Raw genomic sequence first — 18,481 nt, 5'->3', positions numbered from 1 at the left:
GCATTCTCACGGATAGCCGACCGCGCGCGCCGTGGATGATCATTTATTCAGGATGGGTAATGAATCGGACGCCCATGGGAGCGTCGTCATCGCCTTCGTGCGGATCGCCAAGCCCGTTCGTGCGCGCTTCCGTTGATTCCCAAAGTCCTGCTCGGAGACTTGACTGACGGTCGACCTCGAGCACTAATCTATCCTCTCTATCTGCGTTCCAACTATCGCTGCGTTTCGACGAAAAACGCGGACGACGTGCGGAGGAACGCGCAAATCTCGCGTTTTTCTTTTTTTTTTCCAACGCCGGCATATCTCGCGGTGTGGCTGAAGCAGCGAAGCGGCGAAGAGCATCCTTCGAAGCCACGCAAGCCGGAATTCGATCGATCTCTGACTGTATTAAGTCGGTCCGGCCAAAGACGCCTGATTGATCACCGGTACGCGCGACGTGCCCTCTTCTTACCCGCGACCGTAAGCGACCATTTGTTTGCCTCCCTTCCCGCTTGCCGCATGTCGCGAGCTATTTGTTTAAAGTCTGCGCGTGGCACGCGGAAGAAAGAGAGAGTCGCCTGTGTTCGTTATTAGAGGAGCCTACTGACAAATGGCCGCTTCCTCGACAGTTCGTCGCGGATGTCGATCGAAGGTCACGCCGCTTGCGAGAGAGAAAAAAATTATAGAGGGACGGAGAGGGGGGAGAAGTCGGCTCAGTCGGCGGTTCATTAGTTCAACGGCGGCCGGACGGTTTCGCCGTAAACAAAGTCGAATAATGCGTCTCTGACCCGCTCGTCGGGACGCTCGAGCGGGGTCAAGAGATTCCGGCGGATTCTACGTCAGCGTGAATCGCGCCGGGACGGCGCGCGTATTAGTCACCGCTGTTGAACACAGCGACTGTAACTACAAGTGATTGCGAGAGCGAAATTGCGCCTGTTCCTGCACGCCGCCGTCGACGGAAGGAACATATCTCCGTCGCGATCCGCGTGCGCGCGGAACGAATTAGCGCGCGGCACGCAACGTACGAAAATTGCATGAGGCTCTCTCTCTCTCTCTCTCTCTCTCTCTCTCTCGCGAGTTCCCTAATCTACCCTCTCAAAAATTCCATTAGCCGCGCGTTGTCCGGCGCTAATTGGACATTGACGTTTTTTAATCCGCTCGTCCCGCCCGCCCGCGCAAATGCGACTGACGCGCAAATCCACGCAGCTTCCGGTCGGTATCTGCGCGAAATGAGATTTTGATGCTCGCACCCGGCCGGCAAAACTCATGCCTCCCGGCACAGGCAAGAGGCAAGAGGCGAAGGGAAAAAAGGTCGAGCGCATCACCGCGCGTGGCCGCGAGACGCGGCGAAAGATGCGCGAACGTAATCTCTGGCGATGAAACGCGCCGGCGAACGATATGTCGCGGCCGCGCTGAGAGAGAATACGCGCCGATGAACGCGCGAGCATGCGCCATCGCTTTTCTCTGTTGTAATACGTAACAACGGGGACAAGCGAGAGTCGCGATACCCCGCGATACCTTGCATTTCCTCCAGCGGTCGGAGAGAATCATTTAGCTGAATTAAGAGTAATCGCGGCGCAAATAAACACGCCAAGTTGATTCACACTTACGCGTGGGAAAAGCTTCTTTTCATCGAGCGAACGTAACGCCGACAATCGGTCAGGCTCGGTGAACATCTTCATTTACCTCTCGCAATATCGATCGAATTTAAGGGGAGCGGAAGCTCGAGAGATGCGAATTAATGGTCTGATGCGAATTAACGGCAATCTCAATACCGAATAAACGTGACGTCGAAGCAGCTGGATAGAGCGGATATGAATCTTCGTTTGTCGCGGCATTTCAGGATATTGAATTTGAAGAAAAGGCAAACGGAGAAGAGACGGAGGGGGAGGGGGGATGAAGCGTTATTTCCGAAACGAGAGGACCTCCACTCCGGACGTTTGCCATCGACGACCGATTATATGGACGCCCGGCGTCTTCGCGCCGCGTTCAATGTCGAGATCAACCCTGAAGAATCGTCGCACGATCATATTTCCCTTCACCCCCACCCCCCTCCCCCGGCCGACGCACATCCGTATGTCGGATCCTCGCGCCGCTACATCACTCAGAGTTGTCACGGCCGGGACAGGTTACGACGTCCTCGGTTTCCACCAATTTGCCGACAACGCGCTCTCGCGCGTTTGCGGACCTGCGACCCCCGAGTTGCCGCGGGAGCGACGCGCCGCACGGGGGGATTGTAAATAATATGGAAAACCGGGCTCTGGATATAACCGGGGGAGGGGGAGGGGGAGGGGGAAATGCGACCTCTCGGCGTGCGACGTTCCGCCGAATGTGTGTACGTACGGGCAAGGACACGAGAAAAGGAATGCGAAAAAGGAAACGGAGCGATGTCAAGAGAGAGAGAGAGAGAGAGAGAGAGAGAGAGAGAGAGAGGGGGGATCGGAAAGGAGAAAGGGAGACTGGAGGAGGAGGAGGAGGAGGAGAAAGAGAGGACGACCGTTCAGGATAGCGTTCGGGCTCCTCTGACTGGCGCGGTATGTACACGGTCGCCCGACTCGCCATATTTCAAAGTGGGGCGTCCTCCGAGGGGCCGTGAATACCTTAATAGTCATAAGGTGTATCCGCATACGCCGGCTATATGGAGTTGTCCCCTAAAACGTATTCGAACGCTTCCGTAGCCGGCAGCTGCACGCTACCACCGTACAACCCCGGGCGATCGTTCGGCGCGCGCGAATAATGCGGCGACACCGCGCTAAAGTGCTCACGCTGCCACAGAAATGGCAATAGCCCGCCGCGATACTCGCGATTGGTACACAGCTCCGCGCTGTGCGCCGGAGTATTACGGCGGTAGCCGCGCGCTGGAGTTGGCGCTGCGAATTGTACGAGCAGCATTTGCAGCATTTGCAGCATTTGCAGCACCGCCCGCGGATTGCCGCCGGCTGAGTTTATCGCTGCGATCCGACTTATTGCGGCCGGCCATCGCCTTCACCGCCGAGTCGGCCGAGCCCGCGACTCTTGCAAGGATCGGGAAGCGAGCCGCCTCCAGCGAGGCAGATCTGCTCGTCAGGGAGAAAATCAAGGGAGAACTTCTGCCTCTTCGTGTTGGCGCTCTACGACAATTACGCGCGGCAACGCGCGGGGGGTTGCTTCAAGCCTCCACGACGCATCGCGAGCGTGCTCCGAGAGTTTTCGGTCTGTCTGATGGACTCATATGCGACAAATAAATGGTCGCAGGACGAAGAAATCGGTTATACACGCCGGTATATTTGACACACACACACACACACGGCCTGGCGCTATTTAATAATGAGAGGCTCTCTATTACTCAATGGCTGTTAGGAAGAGCGCCATAGGGGTGGCTTTCGGTTCCACTCGGTTCACGGTGCAATCGGTTAATCACCGCTCTCTCTCTCTCTCTCTCATCCCCGGCCCGCGCCTGAGACAAGGTTTAAGCGCCGACGTTGCCGCGCGCCCTTCGGCCCTCCCCACCGGTCCCCATATCAATTAATCTTACCCAGAATGCAATAACTGTCCAATCTGCTCCCGTGGCTGTGTCATGGTGTCGTGCAGTCAGTGCTGTAATGTCCTTCCTCTCTCTCTCTCTCTCTCTCTCTCTCTCTGTCTCTCCCGCTCTTTCTCTTTCTCCATTTATCTGTCTCGGCACGTCTCTCTTTCGCTCTCGCGAACGTTTTCCGACTTCCTCCTTGTCTCGCTCTGCTATCCTTTATGCTCTATCTGTGCGGCGTTTTACGCGACTAGATATATACGGTAAAAACAGTCTAAAGAAAATCTCACGTCCACCCTAACATCGCAGCGGTACGCTCCTGAACGAAATAATGAGCGCGCGCGAAGAGGGGAGGAAAAGCGGTCGAGTTCGAGGAAACTCGGCGGAAAACATATTGGGCCGTTAAGGGGTTCTTCGGGGTAGTCTGCTTAATTGGCACGGCCGTTTAACCCTGAATTACAGCGAGTGAAGCTGGAACGATCGTGATCCGGCAGTGCCAGATTCAACGGCCCTGATTAATCGAGCTATCGACTCGGACGAAGGGCGGATGTCACCGAAACTGAGATACGCGCTGCGCGCTCGTGAATTTTCACTCGCACGTGTACTCGCGCGGCTGCTTCCATTCCGTCTCTTCGTGTGATTTTCGGTGATTAATACATCAGTCAATGATTTCGGGCAATGAGCTGAAATTCCAGGTGAAAGGCACAAGGGAGGCTCGGAGGGTCGCCAGTCGAAGCTAGACAAATGTTTACAAATAGTAACAGCGTTTATTGTTAATAATAATAATAATAATGACAATAATATTAATAGCGAGTCTCTAATTACAATAATTACATAATGATATTAATGGTACAACAATAAAAACTTCGATAGCGAGAAAAAGGGGGAAGAATATAATAACTTTTTGGTGAGACCTCGGCGCGAGCGAACCGCCCCAGTCCAGTTTAGTCGGTTTCACGGCACTCCGCCACTCGTACGAGAGCCCGCCTCTATTTATAATATTTATAGCTTCGAGTCATTCATATTTATATTCATATTTATATATGTATATATTTATATGCTTAGACTAACCGTGGATACGGTCTACGTGCTATTTACAGTTTTTGGTCACAGTTGCAACTTCAGGGATCGGGTCCAACGCCCTTTCTTGAACGACAGGTGCGGGAGATATGCAAAATACAGTACGCTCTCGCCGTACTTTGACACGTTACACGCCATTCGGCGATCACGCTACTCGAATGTCTGTTCCTAATTTCGAGAAGGATGGAAAACCCACGAGTATCACCGAGCCTTTAGACATACAACAAAAGATAACGTGGTGGTGTAGCCTGGAATGGATTCCCGTTTATAACAGTGTGCTGCTTCGGGATCTTATCTTACAACGACCGCTGCGATTATGAACGCAGCTGCTAAAATCATTTACGCGTTCATCGAGTCTCTCTCCTCGAAATATCTGACTAGCTTGAAGGCCGCACCGCGTGTAGCGAGAATATCTACGTAAGAAGAGAAGTTACAGTAACAGGTAATCCATTAGCAGTAGGTAGGACGTCGATTAAAGTAGCAAGTGCTAGCCGTTACTCGTAACAAAAACAGTCGACAGTCCCCTCGCCCCACACATCCCCACGTTTTTGCGCGTTTTTGCGCATTTGCAACTTATAGGTAGCGATTCGTCAAAAAGTTCTTCTGCCCGAATAAAAGTCGCTGAAGGAACCAAACTTCAGGGCGTGCTCGCTGTTGCTTAGAAAGCGAAACGGATGCAACGCTTCCCCGTGGAATATCCGGCCGCGACAAATCACCGACACATCACCACCACCATTCGTCCTGCGAGTGTATCCCGCGAGTCGAGAGTCCTCGAGGTCGTTGGACACTCGCCTAAGACTAACGCGACCCCGACGAAACAAACGGTCGAATAAATATTAACTTTTACAGTCTCCTCGCACTAACTAAGCATCAAAAGATCGAGGGAAACACCTCGCGATAAGAATGCCACAAGAGCTCCTCCTCCAGTCAATTCTCGTCGTCCCGAGAATTCACTCCCCCGGATTTCGTGTACGTTCGTTTCATTCGTCCCATGAAAGATTGCATCTCGTACATTACCCGCGGTTGGATGATATCAACATTTTGCTTTTCGACAGTTTTTTCAAGTTTCGAAGCAGGACTCTCTCTCCCTCTCTCTCTCTCTCTCTCTTTGTCTCTCAGTCTAAACCACTTGCTTGTGTTGACGAATGTATATTTCGATTTTTTCTGCACGGTTGTTGCGAATTTCGGGATTGTTTAAATTCAGACAGGTCGTCTTGACAGATTGGTTACTCGTCAGAGACAAACAACTTTCGGAGGATGCACAGCGCCAGTACCTCCCGACAAGCTACGTCTTTTTCTCTTCCTCCCTCCCTCTTTCTCTCTCGTCGTAACACGATTCGCAATTCCCAAAAACAATTACAACTCGCGTTCCTTTCTGCGACATCTAATTTCCCGTCGCAGCACCGTCATCGCCAGGCAGGTCGTCATGGCGATCGTCATCGTCCTTGATTTCAGCGGCGAATCGTTCTCACAGTGATTAGTCCATGACACGATTAGCCCGACTCCTTGATTCGTGGAGCGGCCGTTAATCGCGACGATCCTCAATCATCGTCCGCAGAGACTCGGCGAATTGTCAGTCGCTGCCTCGCGGCCTCACTGCATCATCGGTGGATTTCCGCTGGGCAGAGAATTCTGCCCGGGAATGGAAGCCATCGGCGGTCGATGCGACGCGTTGAGGTCGGCGTGCTGAGTTTCGCGATGCCTCCTCAAGTCGACCTTCCGCTGGAAAGCTCGGCCGCAGAGCTCGCAGGCGAACGGCTTGAAGCCCGTATGTTTCCTCGAATGCGTGATCAGGTTGCTGCTCTGCGAGAACGCCTTGCCGCACACTTGGCACTTGTGAGGTTTTTCGCCTGCGATAACAAGAAAACGAAAAGTACTCAGAGAGGTAAGTACACTTATCTTGGACGATTCGATGTTTACCGATTAATCGACAGGCAGAGTTGCACTTAATTGAAAGCTGACCAAGCGACTGTACTTTTTATGTTAAGTAAACAATTGTTATTAATTGATCGCAGTTAATCGTAATTCCATTTATTGTTGTAAATAGCAAATATAATTGTTGGCCGTTGTTGTTGTTGAGTCAAATTATTTACACAACTAAAGAAAGATTGTTTAATTATTATAAACAGGAGATCTGTCGCATTCGTGTCGCTTCTGCGTTTTTCGTGTATTCAAACGTTTCAAGATATACGAAATACAATTTTTGACTATGTGCTGCCTGTCTATGTGTGTGAAAGCTTTTTATATCGCACGACATAAATTGGGAACCGCCTGGAATGAGAAAGTATCGGAAAAGCTCAACTGGGAAAATTCTGTTTTTTTTCTTCTTACGCACCCATCCCCCCCATCGCCCCCTTATTTTTTCAACCGAACAACGAAGCACAGAGTCCTCGGCCGTGGAAAACCGCTTTCCTACAAATTCGCCGTCCGATCTATCTATAAAGACACCGCATCTCGCCGAGCGCAACAAAGTTGGGTCAGGGAATCGGGGAAACTCCGGGGGCGCAATCTAGCTTCCCTCTTACGTTCGCCTGCCACATTCCAGCGAGCATGCACGTTAATCCCGAAGTACCGATTTTCAGTGCCGCCGGCTCTATCCCGCTCGGTCAAGACTCTCCACGCCGCTAAGAAAGGGGGTCGAGAGGGCACGAGGGATGGAAGACTAGCCAGCTCGCAAGACGACTGTAGGTGGCATCAGCGATGCGGGGCACGCCCGGTTAAGATTTCCTCCCAAGCGAGAATCTCAGCCACCCCGGCGGCGAGAAAAGGGAGAAAGAGACAGACCGAGCGAGAAAGCGAGTGGCGGAAAGGGTGCCTTGTGTGCGCCGCTGCAGGGGCTCCTCGTCTCTCTGTCAGGGGCGAGGAGAGCAGCCGGGGGTGGGGAAGGGTCGCCGCTCGTTTCTCTCATCCTGGCCGCGAGCTCTGATTGGCGGCCGGGGGCGGCACCAACCCCCGTGTTACCATGACTACCGGCGGGATAACCCGGCTGCTGCTGACTGAGGGTGAGAGAGAGAGAGAGAGGAAGAGAGAGAGAGAGAGAGAGAGTGAAAGAGGCTGAGGGGTGGTGGCACGACGACGATGCGAACTGTACGCCGCTGGCGGCCAACGGAGGGCCCGTTAATGGACTCCCCCGTACGTCCATACGTCTAGCCGAGCAACCGGTACACACGTACATGCTCTCACCCCCTCACCTTCTCGGCATCGGCACGGCGACGGGCGGAGGGTGGATCCATAAACAACTCGTTAGCCGAGCCTTCAATCTCGCCCGGCCGATACGACGAGGCCGTCGATCGCCCTCGCGCGCGATTATACCCGGCCGCGATCTTGATTTCCTATCCGGGAAAAAAATATCGGCCGCTCCTTCCGCCGCGGATTTTCTCTCGGGCCGGATGTGCGGATGCGCCGTCTTTGGCCTGAAATTCGAGTCAACGTGCCGCGCGATCGACGGTCTTGAGACTTCAGAAGACGGGATTTCTCCTAAACTCACGTTCGGTCCGCTAGTTTCTCTTCGAGCGGCGTCGAGTCGTCAAATTGTAATTTCGAGTTTAGCGGAATCCCCGGAGAAATCGTCCGAGACTTTTTTCTTGAATTTTTCGGTTACACGTTTTTCACGGGGAGTGCACGGGCCGTTTCTCTGGAAATCAAAGGCGAGGCAAATGGAATTTATCGCGGCGGCCTCGAAGCAAGGTAAAACTTTATTCCGTCATATCAGCGTCCGTCGAGCTTTGCGTATCGCGTCCAACACCTCGTGCAGTCATTTTATACGAACATCAGCCCGCATAGTTGCGCTGCCCTTCGGATCAAGATTCACGCGCGGATTCGGAGTTGATGGCGAGCTTTTGTGGGGGAGGGGCAGGTTCCGTAGGAATCCGACGAGTCCGCCGCTCGATGAAATTCCACAGAGTTCTCCCGAGCGAACCCGAGGGTGGGACGAAACGCTGGAACGGATAGAATTTTCGCGGAGTTAAAGCACCGGTGGAAGCCAGGACGGGGATGGCGCAGGGCGGCCGTTTGAAATTTATGAGCTCGTAAAATCAAGAACCGTCCGAGCGCTCGCACCGAGGTTGCCCGTTTCGCGTCTATATCGCAACGACTTCGCCATGGTTACGGAATATCGCTTCTGCCTGGCAGAGACCGCCAATCCGAAGATCCAAATGCCTCTCCTCTCTTGGTGTCAATCCTTTAACGTATGACTGATTAGCGGAATAGGACTGATTGGCGAGAGAAAGAGGAAGAATTTCCTCCGTTGTCCCCCGATTAAATAAAATGAGTGAAAAATAAATTTTTTCCTATAAGTATAATAAATTTCCTTCAGGAAAAGAATTTCATTTAAGTAAAATAAATTTCTGTTCTGTCAGTATAAAACGTTAGCAAAGATCGTTCTCTGATCCGCAAGAAACCGCAAGAAAGATTTCACATGTCCGATGTATTTACGCTTCTTTGCTTCAGCGTTATATATTACGCTATATATTATATTGCGTTATGTATTATATACATGTATTACATGTTTTATATATATATATATATATATATTTATTTGTGCGCCGTGTGTTTTGTATTTCACTCAACGGTATATATATAACGGTATACTTTAGCGAGCCGCGGATAATGCTGGTATTTTTATTCTTTCATATCGCGGATATAGCCAGCGCGAATTGTAGCATTTTTTAGCGGCCGAGAGGATATTAGGTTCCGCGCTCGTACGCGGGCGAGGGTGGCACTTTAAAATATCATTTCCTTGAGAAAACGAAGGATTAAGGGGACGGGAAGGAGGAGAGGGGAGGGGAGAATAATGTGTAGAAATGGAACTCCGGGTCTACTGGGATTCTCGTAGCTCGGAAACGAAGTAAAGAAAAGAAAGGCAGAGCGGAAAGAAGAGGAGCTGCCGGAAATTTACGCGCTCGTAAAAATCAAGAGCCGTCGGAACTCTCTTGGATCCGTCGGGTTTATTTCTTCTGTGGAATTGCCTGCTTCAAAATAGCCGCGTTAATAAATTCGTTGGGAGCAATGGCGTTGCCGAGATGATGCGATGTTCGCAGCGACGGTCGGCGTGAATATCGCAGTTCTTCGCGGGGGGAATTACCGTGGACGTTTGATTGATTCAATTACGCCGGTAATTAGCTCCGAGCAATTGATTACTCCTCTGCGGAAATTTTACTGGACGTGACGTGGATTGCTTATGCATAACCGCCGGTATTTCCTTGCAAGAGGATAAATGAGACAGCGCAGCTTCGGCAACGTGACCGGAACGATGATCGATGGATCAATAATCGCACGCGGAATTTCCGAGTGCGAGCCCGAACGAAAAAATTCCCGAAAGCAGAAGCGAGAGCGCAGAGAAATGTGGAAAATGATTGGCGCAAGTAGAATGTACGTGATCTTATGCGCGCGCACGAAAGGAACGTTCAGATGGCGTTTAATTCTTCGAATGCCGTAAAATGCTCAACGGTATTAATAAATTTCATAGTTGATCCTTCATAGCCGCGCAATTTGCGAGAGAGAGAGAGAGAGAGAGAGAGAGAGAGGTACCCTTTCCCTTTCAATTTATATATATAAACCAAAGGAAATTTTGCGCCCGCATTAAGATCGCGATCGCAGAAATTTCCCTCGCAATCGGTGTGAGCGAAATGCCATTTCCCGAAATAGTTCGGTAAAGCTCGATATGCAAAGCAAAACGGCCTAATGACGGATTCCGATAAATCAGCTTCGGCGCAGTTCGGCGCATAAATTTCCAGGGCGTGATTCGATCGGGATCGTGAGTTCCACACGCTGCGGTTTCAAAGAGAATAGAAGAATTTCCAAATGGAGCGGATTCGTGGCGGCGAGGGGAAAAAAGTCGAACGCGCGCGCGCGCGCGCGCCTCGCGGAATTTACGCGCTCATAAAAATCAAGCACCGTCGGAGAGCGCTCTTATCCTATCGTGTGCAGCCGAGAGGCAGCCAGCGGCTTCCGATCTGGATGCATTCTCTGTCGCAGGCCGCACATGCACGCGGAGTGGCGAGATCAAAGATTCAGCCGGCGGCGGTAGTTGAGATTCGACGCTCGCGAATTCTTAACTGTAGCAAGGTGGAGAAAGAGACAGACAGACAGACAGACAGACAGACAGAGAGAGAGAGAGAGAGAGAGAGAGAGAGAGAGAGAGAGAGGGAGGGGGAGAGAGAGAGAGAGAGAGAGAGAGAGAGAGAGAGAGAGAGAGAGAGAGAGAGAGAACGACGAGGCCAGCCTAGGAAGAGGGGATTTCTCCAGGCTGAGAGCCCCTGAGGTTTAAGACGCCATTACACCCCTCGGGCTGTCGGCCGACGCCCCTAAAACTATATTAAACTCCCGGAAATCTCTTGCGCGCGCGAGGGTGTTTCGCCTCCGCTAATTCTGCCGCCCCCCGTCTCGCTCGCGCACTCGCCCTTCGCGAGTGTCGTAAGTTCGACCACCCCCTTAGCGCGCGTCCCTCCCGCCCGGCGCGAGCCGACTCTCGAGAAGGAGAAACCGAGATGGCATTTTGATCGACTGAGACTCGACGACGCTGCGTGCGCGCGATCTCATGTGCGTTATGACGCGTTATTTCTTTTCTTATTCTTATTTATCGGGAACACGCGAGAGATACTGTGCTTTCTCGAGATACATCGCCCTCAACGTCTCGAAAAACCGATCATTAGAAAAGAAGCCAAAAGTTCGCTCCAAGTATCGATCTCTCGACCGTGCCGTGGCTATTCTGCGTTTCCAAATTTATGGAGAAAAGAACGAACAGCTGAACGAGATCGAGAGAGTAGAGGGAGAGACTGAGAGAGGAAAACGTAGAAAAAGAACGACGGAAGGGGATGGCGGTACGGGGAAGGTGGATTGGACGCTGACCGAGGCATTGATTTCTCCTCGTCTTCATCGACCACGTTCCGAGCCTCTCGGGGAGTCCCTGCCCTCTAACCGAAATCCTCGCGAGAAACGGGAGGAGGTTGGAATCGAAGGAGAGCGCCACATCTCATATTTCACATCGAGGACAGCGTGGATTTTCTTCCGTATCTTCAAAGCTCGCTCAAGGATTACCCGAGGATATCAATCAGACCGTTTCCACGGAAGCGGCGTACGTCTCATCGCGACGGATCGGCGAGCAAAAAAAAAAAAACATTGGCGGGGCACGATTGGAGAGAACTTGCTGAAATTAGTGGATCCTCCGCCCTCCTCTCCCCGCCCTTGGTTGTCCACCGTCGCAGCAGGACGACGCGTACGTGGCGCTAATTTTCCGTTAATGGATCGAACCCGGCGAACGCAACGACGCGACGCGGAGGCTGTGTAGGAAACAATTAATTTTTTCATCGAGGATGCTCCCGCAGCGCGGCGCAGCGCAGCTGCTCGTTTGGTCGTTTGCTTGTATTCTAAGCGCGAAATGAAAAACGCGAACGCCGATATTCGCGAGCGCGTTTCGCAGTATACAGATATACCGATTTACAAGCGGCCGTTACTGCTCTCCAATTTCGCGCTGAGTCACGTTTGTGTTTACCAGTTTACGCCCACGTCAGCCATGATTTTACGCCCTATCCCAGCGAAACGCGGGAATCCCTCAGCGCGAAGATAAGTGAAACGATCGATCGCGAGAGGATGCGTGTCGTCGGTTTGCAACTGATCCTTGCACGTATCTCCGATTGTGAATGCTCGCGCTTCCCATTGTCGCCCATGCATCATACAATGATCGCGCAATAATTATAATGTCTGCGACATATAATGTGTGCGAGATGTCCGATGGCAAAAACCGCTTCCGTGTACACGTAGATTAAGCCGAACCGAACGAAACTCCTTCCTTTATTCTATTTTGCAAAGAGCCATTTGTCGCAAGTAAGCTGCAACGACGACGTCTGCTGTCGTGTGGATCATGCGATCAGAGCGAACAAAAAACCTATTTTTTTAATTTGCCAAACGGACAGGTAAAATTTTAAGTTATTGATAATAAACAAGATTAGCATTCACGTAATCATTCACAGACATTTTTGAATTAATGACTCAAAATCTTGCGCGACTGTTCAAGGCAAGGTACAAGGTAGAAGAAGTTTTCTTTCTTCTTCTTCTTCTTCTTCTTCTTCTTTTCAGTTTGGTCTAAGCTGTACGAGAGCTTCATGTGTAATTCAGCTTCAGGCACCTTGTATAAATATCAGGCATCAAGTTGTCGCGTGGCGGATTATCTCGACGCGTCGGAAAATATCGACATTCAAAGAGCGTCGCAGCTCGGGAGCTCGCCGTCATTCACGATTCAACGACAACATCGCGATATTTGGATTGCGGATGTTTCATGCTCGCTGTTCCGCGTAGCTACGTGTTTGTTTCAACAACTCGCCGGGGATGATAAGATGCATAAAGGCTCTCTGCACGGGGCATCGCCGGCGTGCGTAACATTTTTCGTCGCAAATTCCCCTGAAAACGTCCCGCCTTGTCGTTGTCGCTGTCGTCCCCCAGGGCAACCCCTGCGCGAACGAACGACGTATCCGCCGAGTGTAAAACGCGGCACACGTACGCCGTCTACACGTGTACGTCCGCGGCGTTTTAGCCACCCTCGGACACTCCCTCGGAAAAACGACTATCGCGCTATCCGCGATGCTTGCATCCGTGAAATGGTAAACATCACGGACGTGTCGAACCGGACGGATCTGCCCGCTCTCTCCTCTGTATAGATATCCGCACCTTCGGATTGATTTGGTTTTGTGTTTCGCGCGCGCGCGCGCGTTTCGAACGAGCGGATTTTTTCCCGCTCCGCATCCGGCTCCGAATTATTGCGCGCCGTCTCGCGGCGTACCTTCGACACGCGCACTTCCACGAGATTGCCTAATTAGATTAGACGTAATGATCGAGAGCAACGAATTAATACTCATGAATCATGCGTGCCACGCTTTGTGCGACGACTCCGTCGTCATTTAATCGCGTAATTTAATCGCAAATCGGCGGCGGGTGGCGTCTCGCAACAATAATTCCGGCAGGGGCGGCCGGGGGGGAATCGGAATCAAGAGAAGGAAGAAGGAAACACGATACCGAGACTAAGTCCGTTAGCTCCTTAGTGCTCTCTCGGTGTACCGCAGGGATCCGCTGTAATAATCCGCTCCCGGACGATCATGGCGGATGTATGGCTATTAAATTATTAGCGCGTCGATCAACATTAGGAATCGTGACAAATCCGATCTACGCCATCCGCGCGCTGAGGCTTCTTCTCTTACCGTTGGCTCAGTGTGCGCGCAACTTAATTGCCAATTGTGCCACGGAACGGCTTCGCCTTATCCCCCTGCGCTTCATCTCTGCCTACGTGGTTATTAATAAATGACCCATTGATACAAAAGTAATTGTTTCAACTGCCACCAAACGATAACGCGACGGGAGGAGATACTAGATCGGCGTAAAGACATTTAGCATTCGCCGCAGCGAATTTCGGAACGAAGTGATTAAAAAAAAAAATAATACGCTATGTTCCATACGTCGTCCTTGACGTCGTGATAGAATTTTATTCGTAAATGACCCATTGAGACGAAGAAGCGGGAAGATATCAGAGCGAGGCATCCGAAAGTGCGACACGTTCGATAATTCGGACGGTTATGCCGAAATACACCATGGCTTTTGCGATTTCTTCAAGTACAACGCGAAATGGAACACGGACGAAGCAAGCGCGCTGCATTAGAAATTTGCACCCTGATCACTTTTCACTCGCCTCAAATTATCCCGAAACTATCGCGCAGACTCCGCGCGAAATAACCTCGTGCTCGGTCATTACACCTGTTTCACGACCTGACGATATTTAACTCCCAGTCCCTCTGGTTCTCCGCTCTCGCGCACCGCGCTGCGCTTCGCGGAATCAGAAACGCGATACCTTATCGACCTGTACAGCGCGAGTCGAGCTCGCATAAATCTAAAATATGATGCAGTCGATATACCCGGGATAACGTTAAAACAAATTGATTGCATCGACTGCGCCCATTGCCGCAAGCACCTCGCAACAACAGCCCTCACAATAAATAACAATAACTAACGACCGAGCCTGATCGCCGGTGAACATCGCGCTCTCTCTCTCTCTCTCTCTCTCTCTCTCTCTCTCTCTCTCTGTCTGTCTGTCTCTCTCTCTCTCTCTCTCTCTCTTCACCCCGCCGCGCGCAATGCACAGCATATCAAACCCCATCCCGGTCTCGTATGCGCGGGCCTCAAGTGTCAGTGACGAGCCGGCTGGGGGGGGGAGGCGTTGCGGGGGTGCACGGACGCGCCGATGTTGCGCGCTCCGGGTGCAGTTAATTTCAACCACCCGCGCCAGGGCTGGTTGTTCGAGTGGGTGGTTACGCGGATAGGCCGAGGAGTGAAAAAGGGGGGTGGCGACGCTCGGGTGTACGACGCTTTTCAGGGGTTTACGGACAGGGGCGCGGGGGGCGACCGGGGGGGGCACACGATGAGATATATACCGGATGGTAAAAGGGGGTAGCGGGTGGGACACGGAAGTGGCGAACGAGAGGCGGGCGGAAGGAGGGTTGACGTGCTCCCGGCATGTCGATATCCCTGGAAATTTAATCATGCCGTTCCACTATGAACATCGCGCGCCGCCACTCGACGGCCGCTATATGGATGACGCCTCGGTCCCGTGGAACGTTATACCGGCGAATTTGCATGTTTAATGCGGTATCGGTTGCTTGCGCCGCGCCCGTGCTCTCGCTCGCTCGCTTCCTCCCTCTCACCCACTCTCTCTCTCTCTCACACACACACACACACACACACACACACACACACACACACACACCGCCGCGACATTAAATATAATATAACATCGCTCCGTTCGCCGAGCTCGTCAGCGCCCGCGCCTCTAAGGGTGCGTTTTTATCGCCTCCACATCGCGAGCTCGTCCGCGATGGCATGGATCGAGCAGGACGAAACTCGTCAGTCTGTGACGACTAGCGCGTAGCTCGTGAGAGCAGCGAGCCTAATTCGCGCTGTGACGAATTCGCCCCGTGATTGTCTCATCGTTAATTTGATTGGATGATTCGCTCCTCCCTATACCATCACGAAAGATATATCCTCGAAGAATCGCACGCAAGAATTAGCACAACTACGAACCGCTTCCACATGACGGCTCTACGTGCCGTGTAAATACGCTTTTTACCGCACGTGGCCCGATGCACGTCGGGACACGGCGGTTTAGCGTCGTTGTCGCTAACGAGCCGTAAAGACGGAACACGGACACGAGAGGGATCGAGGTGAGGCCCTAGGCGCGGAAGGGCGCTGGGGGGAGGGGGCAGACGGCCCTCCGACCATGTCGCGAAGTTTAAACAGCTTAGAGGGATGTTGCGGCGCCCTCGATGCTTGGGGCGCCAAGTCAGCCGGAAACCTCTAATAGCCCCGTCCGTCTACGCGGAGAGGAGAGGGGCAGACAGAGAGAGAGAGACAGAGAGAGAGAGAGAGAGAGAGAGAGAGAGAGAGAGAGAGAGAGAGAGAGAGAGAGAGAGAGAGAGAGAGAGAGAGAGAGAGAGAGAGAGAGAGAGAGAGAGAGAGAGAGAGAGAGATGTGCCCGGGGATGGAGTCCACAGGCGTACTATGAACGCGGCCGCAAAGGTGCCCGTACAGGTTGTATCTCCGCGAGTATACGATAACCGCACCCTGGAGGCGGGCTCGAGGGAAACGCGTTCGACCAGGTATCCGCGTACGTCGCAGCCGCAACTGAATTCATAATTCGAGGGGGCGAGAACGGTGCGCTCGTGCCTGTGGCCGGGTAATTATTAATTGTGTTACGAACGGCGCGTGTGTATTTGTTGAAAATTACGCGGCCCCCGTTTTAATGACTCGGCGAAACCTCTCGATTGCGATCCCTCACGTTTGCGTCACGACGATCACGTGTGTGTGTGTGTGTGTGTGTGTGTGTGTGTGACGGAGTAATTAGGATTTTTCAATTGTATGCAGTGTTGATTTTTGTTACTTGTTGATTATTCAAGGTGGAGGGAACGATCCTCCACACAGCAGTTTATTTGTCACGATGGTCGCTTTATGTTGGTGTCTAGAAAAGAATTCGTGTGATTAAAAGACATTAGCAATCTTCTGATTGAATGTTAAAATTATTATGCTCGCTCGTGTATATATATAGTCATTTTGCAATATCTTTCGAAAAGAAAATATATATGTACACGTGTAGAGGACAACGTATCATTAAATATGCAGTGTAATGCATGCAGAGAGCGATTTCTGACGGAGAAAGAGGAGAAGCCGCCGATACATTCGGGTATCGCGACAATCCGACGGCTTTCCGAGTAAGACCCGGCGACATTGCAACGTATCGCGGGAGGGGCAGTTGCGATAAAATCCTGGAATCCATAATAACAATAGAATGATAGGGAGGTAAGACGCCTTAATCGCGTGTCGGCTTAACTTCGCGGCGGAAGTTGGGCCATCAGCCGAAGATTACAGCCGGCAGTAAATGCATAATGCACAAAAGACAGAAGACGCCAGAGCTTTGATGCAATTGTGTTTACATGCCACCAACGTCATAGCGCGATAAAGTAGTGGAGATGACCTCGACGATTCCAATTAATCGTCCCGGTCGTTGCGAGTGTTTTAATGGATATCGTATTACGGAGTCTTTCACGAGACTCTAATTTCCCGCGCGATTACGCGTGCACAGATACTCTACTTGACGCGACACATCTCCGAAGCACGTATCTATTTTTCCGCAATCGTGAGGCTAAGACGCAGACGCAATAACGCGTTACGCGCATGCTTGCTCCAAAACGTCACGAAAAAATCGCATGTTTCTTCGCGCTTATATATAGGTTTACCGCGCGATTATATCGCAGAGGATCGCACACGATCGAGGAGGGATTTCTTGATACGGTTACAATTGGAGACTCAATCGCGTGCGATTTCCCACGTATGGGCAACAACGCAACGCACAGATGGCTCAACCGAGCAGAAGAGTCACGATTCGGCGCCAGCCGGGAGAAGCTCGTCTCACATGCCGCCGAACATTCGCTCGAAATAGTAATATCGAGCGGGAAGACCGACACAGTACACAGAATGCGCACTCGTTCTTCCCCTGTGTACTTCGACCCGTCGACTTTACTTTATACCAACAGTGGACAGGTTGTGTTTATTGTGAAAACACGATGGGTACGATCACGCGTGTGTGGATAAGACCGCGTACACACCGCGAGTTGATCATCCCAATGACAGGACGATGATTTTGATCGATAATGTTGCTCCACGAGAGCACACATCGGCGCCGGAACGACCGCGTCGGCGGTCGACGGTGGAGCACACATCCGAGGTGCATCCTGAGAGCAGCAGCACAGTCCTGCAGACCTGCGAATTCATTCGAGCCAGACCGACACGATAAATCCTTCTATCTTCCGTGCAACTCACGCGTGTATTTTTATCGGGGAAACTAATCGATTAAAGTCCGCCTCGGTTTAAAAACGCCCGCGATGCGTCGCCGCGAAAATACAATAGCACTCTTTCGATGTAATAAATATAATGAAAAGGCTGCGCGCGTCTCGATGACTCGCCGCCGCCGCCGCCGCTGCATTCGTCCAGCCGGCCGCAACGTCGTGCGATGCTATCAAAACTCACCACCCGCCGCGCCACCCCACGAGGTTTTGAAAATATTTCGTCGCCCCTTCCCCCCTCCCTTCTACCCTCCCAAAGACATTCTGCCGCGCGCGCGCGCGCGCGCGCGGAGCCGGCGTGTTTTCTCATCGGAGAGACTCGTGACCACTTGCCAGTCTGTCACTGCGCTCGTCAACCCCTTGCAACGACCGCGCACTTGACTCGTCGCGCTCCCGTCGCGCCACCACCACCCCCGAAAACGTTCGCCTAACTGCGAAGGTAACGCGAAGTAACGCTCCGACCCCTCGTAGCCTATTCCGGGTTGCCGGCTCGCGCACGAACAATATTTGCAGAGCTCTTATTCCCAACCCCCGTGAGCGG

The 18,481-nt window shown here is 52.0% G+C and overlaps 1 protein-coding gene across 1 annotated transcript in view; it reads right to left on the bottom strand.

The window, feature by feature from the left end:
- Positions 1–4,512: 4,512 nt before the first annotated feature.
- Positions 4,513–18,481, bottom strand: part of LOC105185660 (fez family zinc finger protein 1) — a 29,027-nt gene continuing 15,058 nt past the window's right edge. The window contains exon 5 of the mRNA XM_011145313.3: positions 4,513–6,414. Within this exon, the coding sequence (XP_011143615.1) occupies positions 6,158–6,414 (257 nt within the window). The 3' untranslated portion in view covers positions 4,513–6,157. The remainder of the gene's footprint in view (positions 6,415–18,481) is intronic.

Source organism: Harpegnathos saltator, unplaced genomic scaffold, assembly GCF_003227715.2.
Source record: "Harpegnathos saltator strain DR-91 unplaced genomic scaffold, Hsal_v8.6 scaffold128, whole genome shotgun sequence".
NCBI classification, from domain to species: domain Eukaryota; kingdom Metazoa; phylum Arthropoda; class Insecta; order Hymenoptera; family Formicidae; genus Harpegnathos; species Harpegnathos saltator.
Note: the sequence above shows the minus strand (reverse complement) of the source record. Positions and strands in the feature narration are given on the sequence as shown.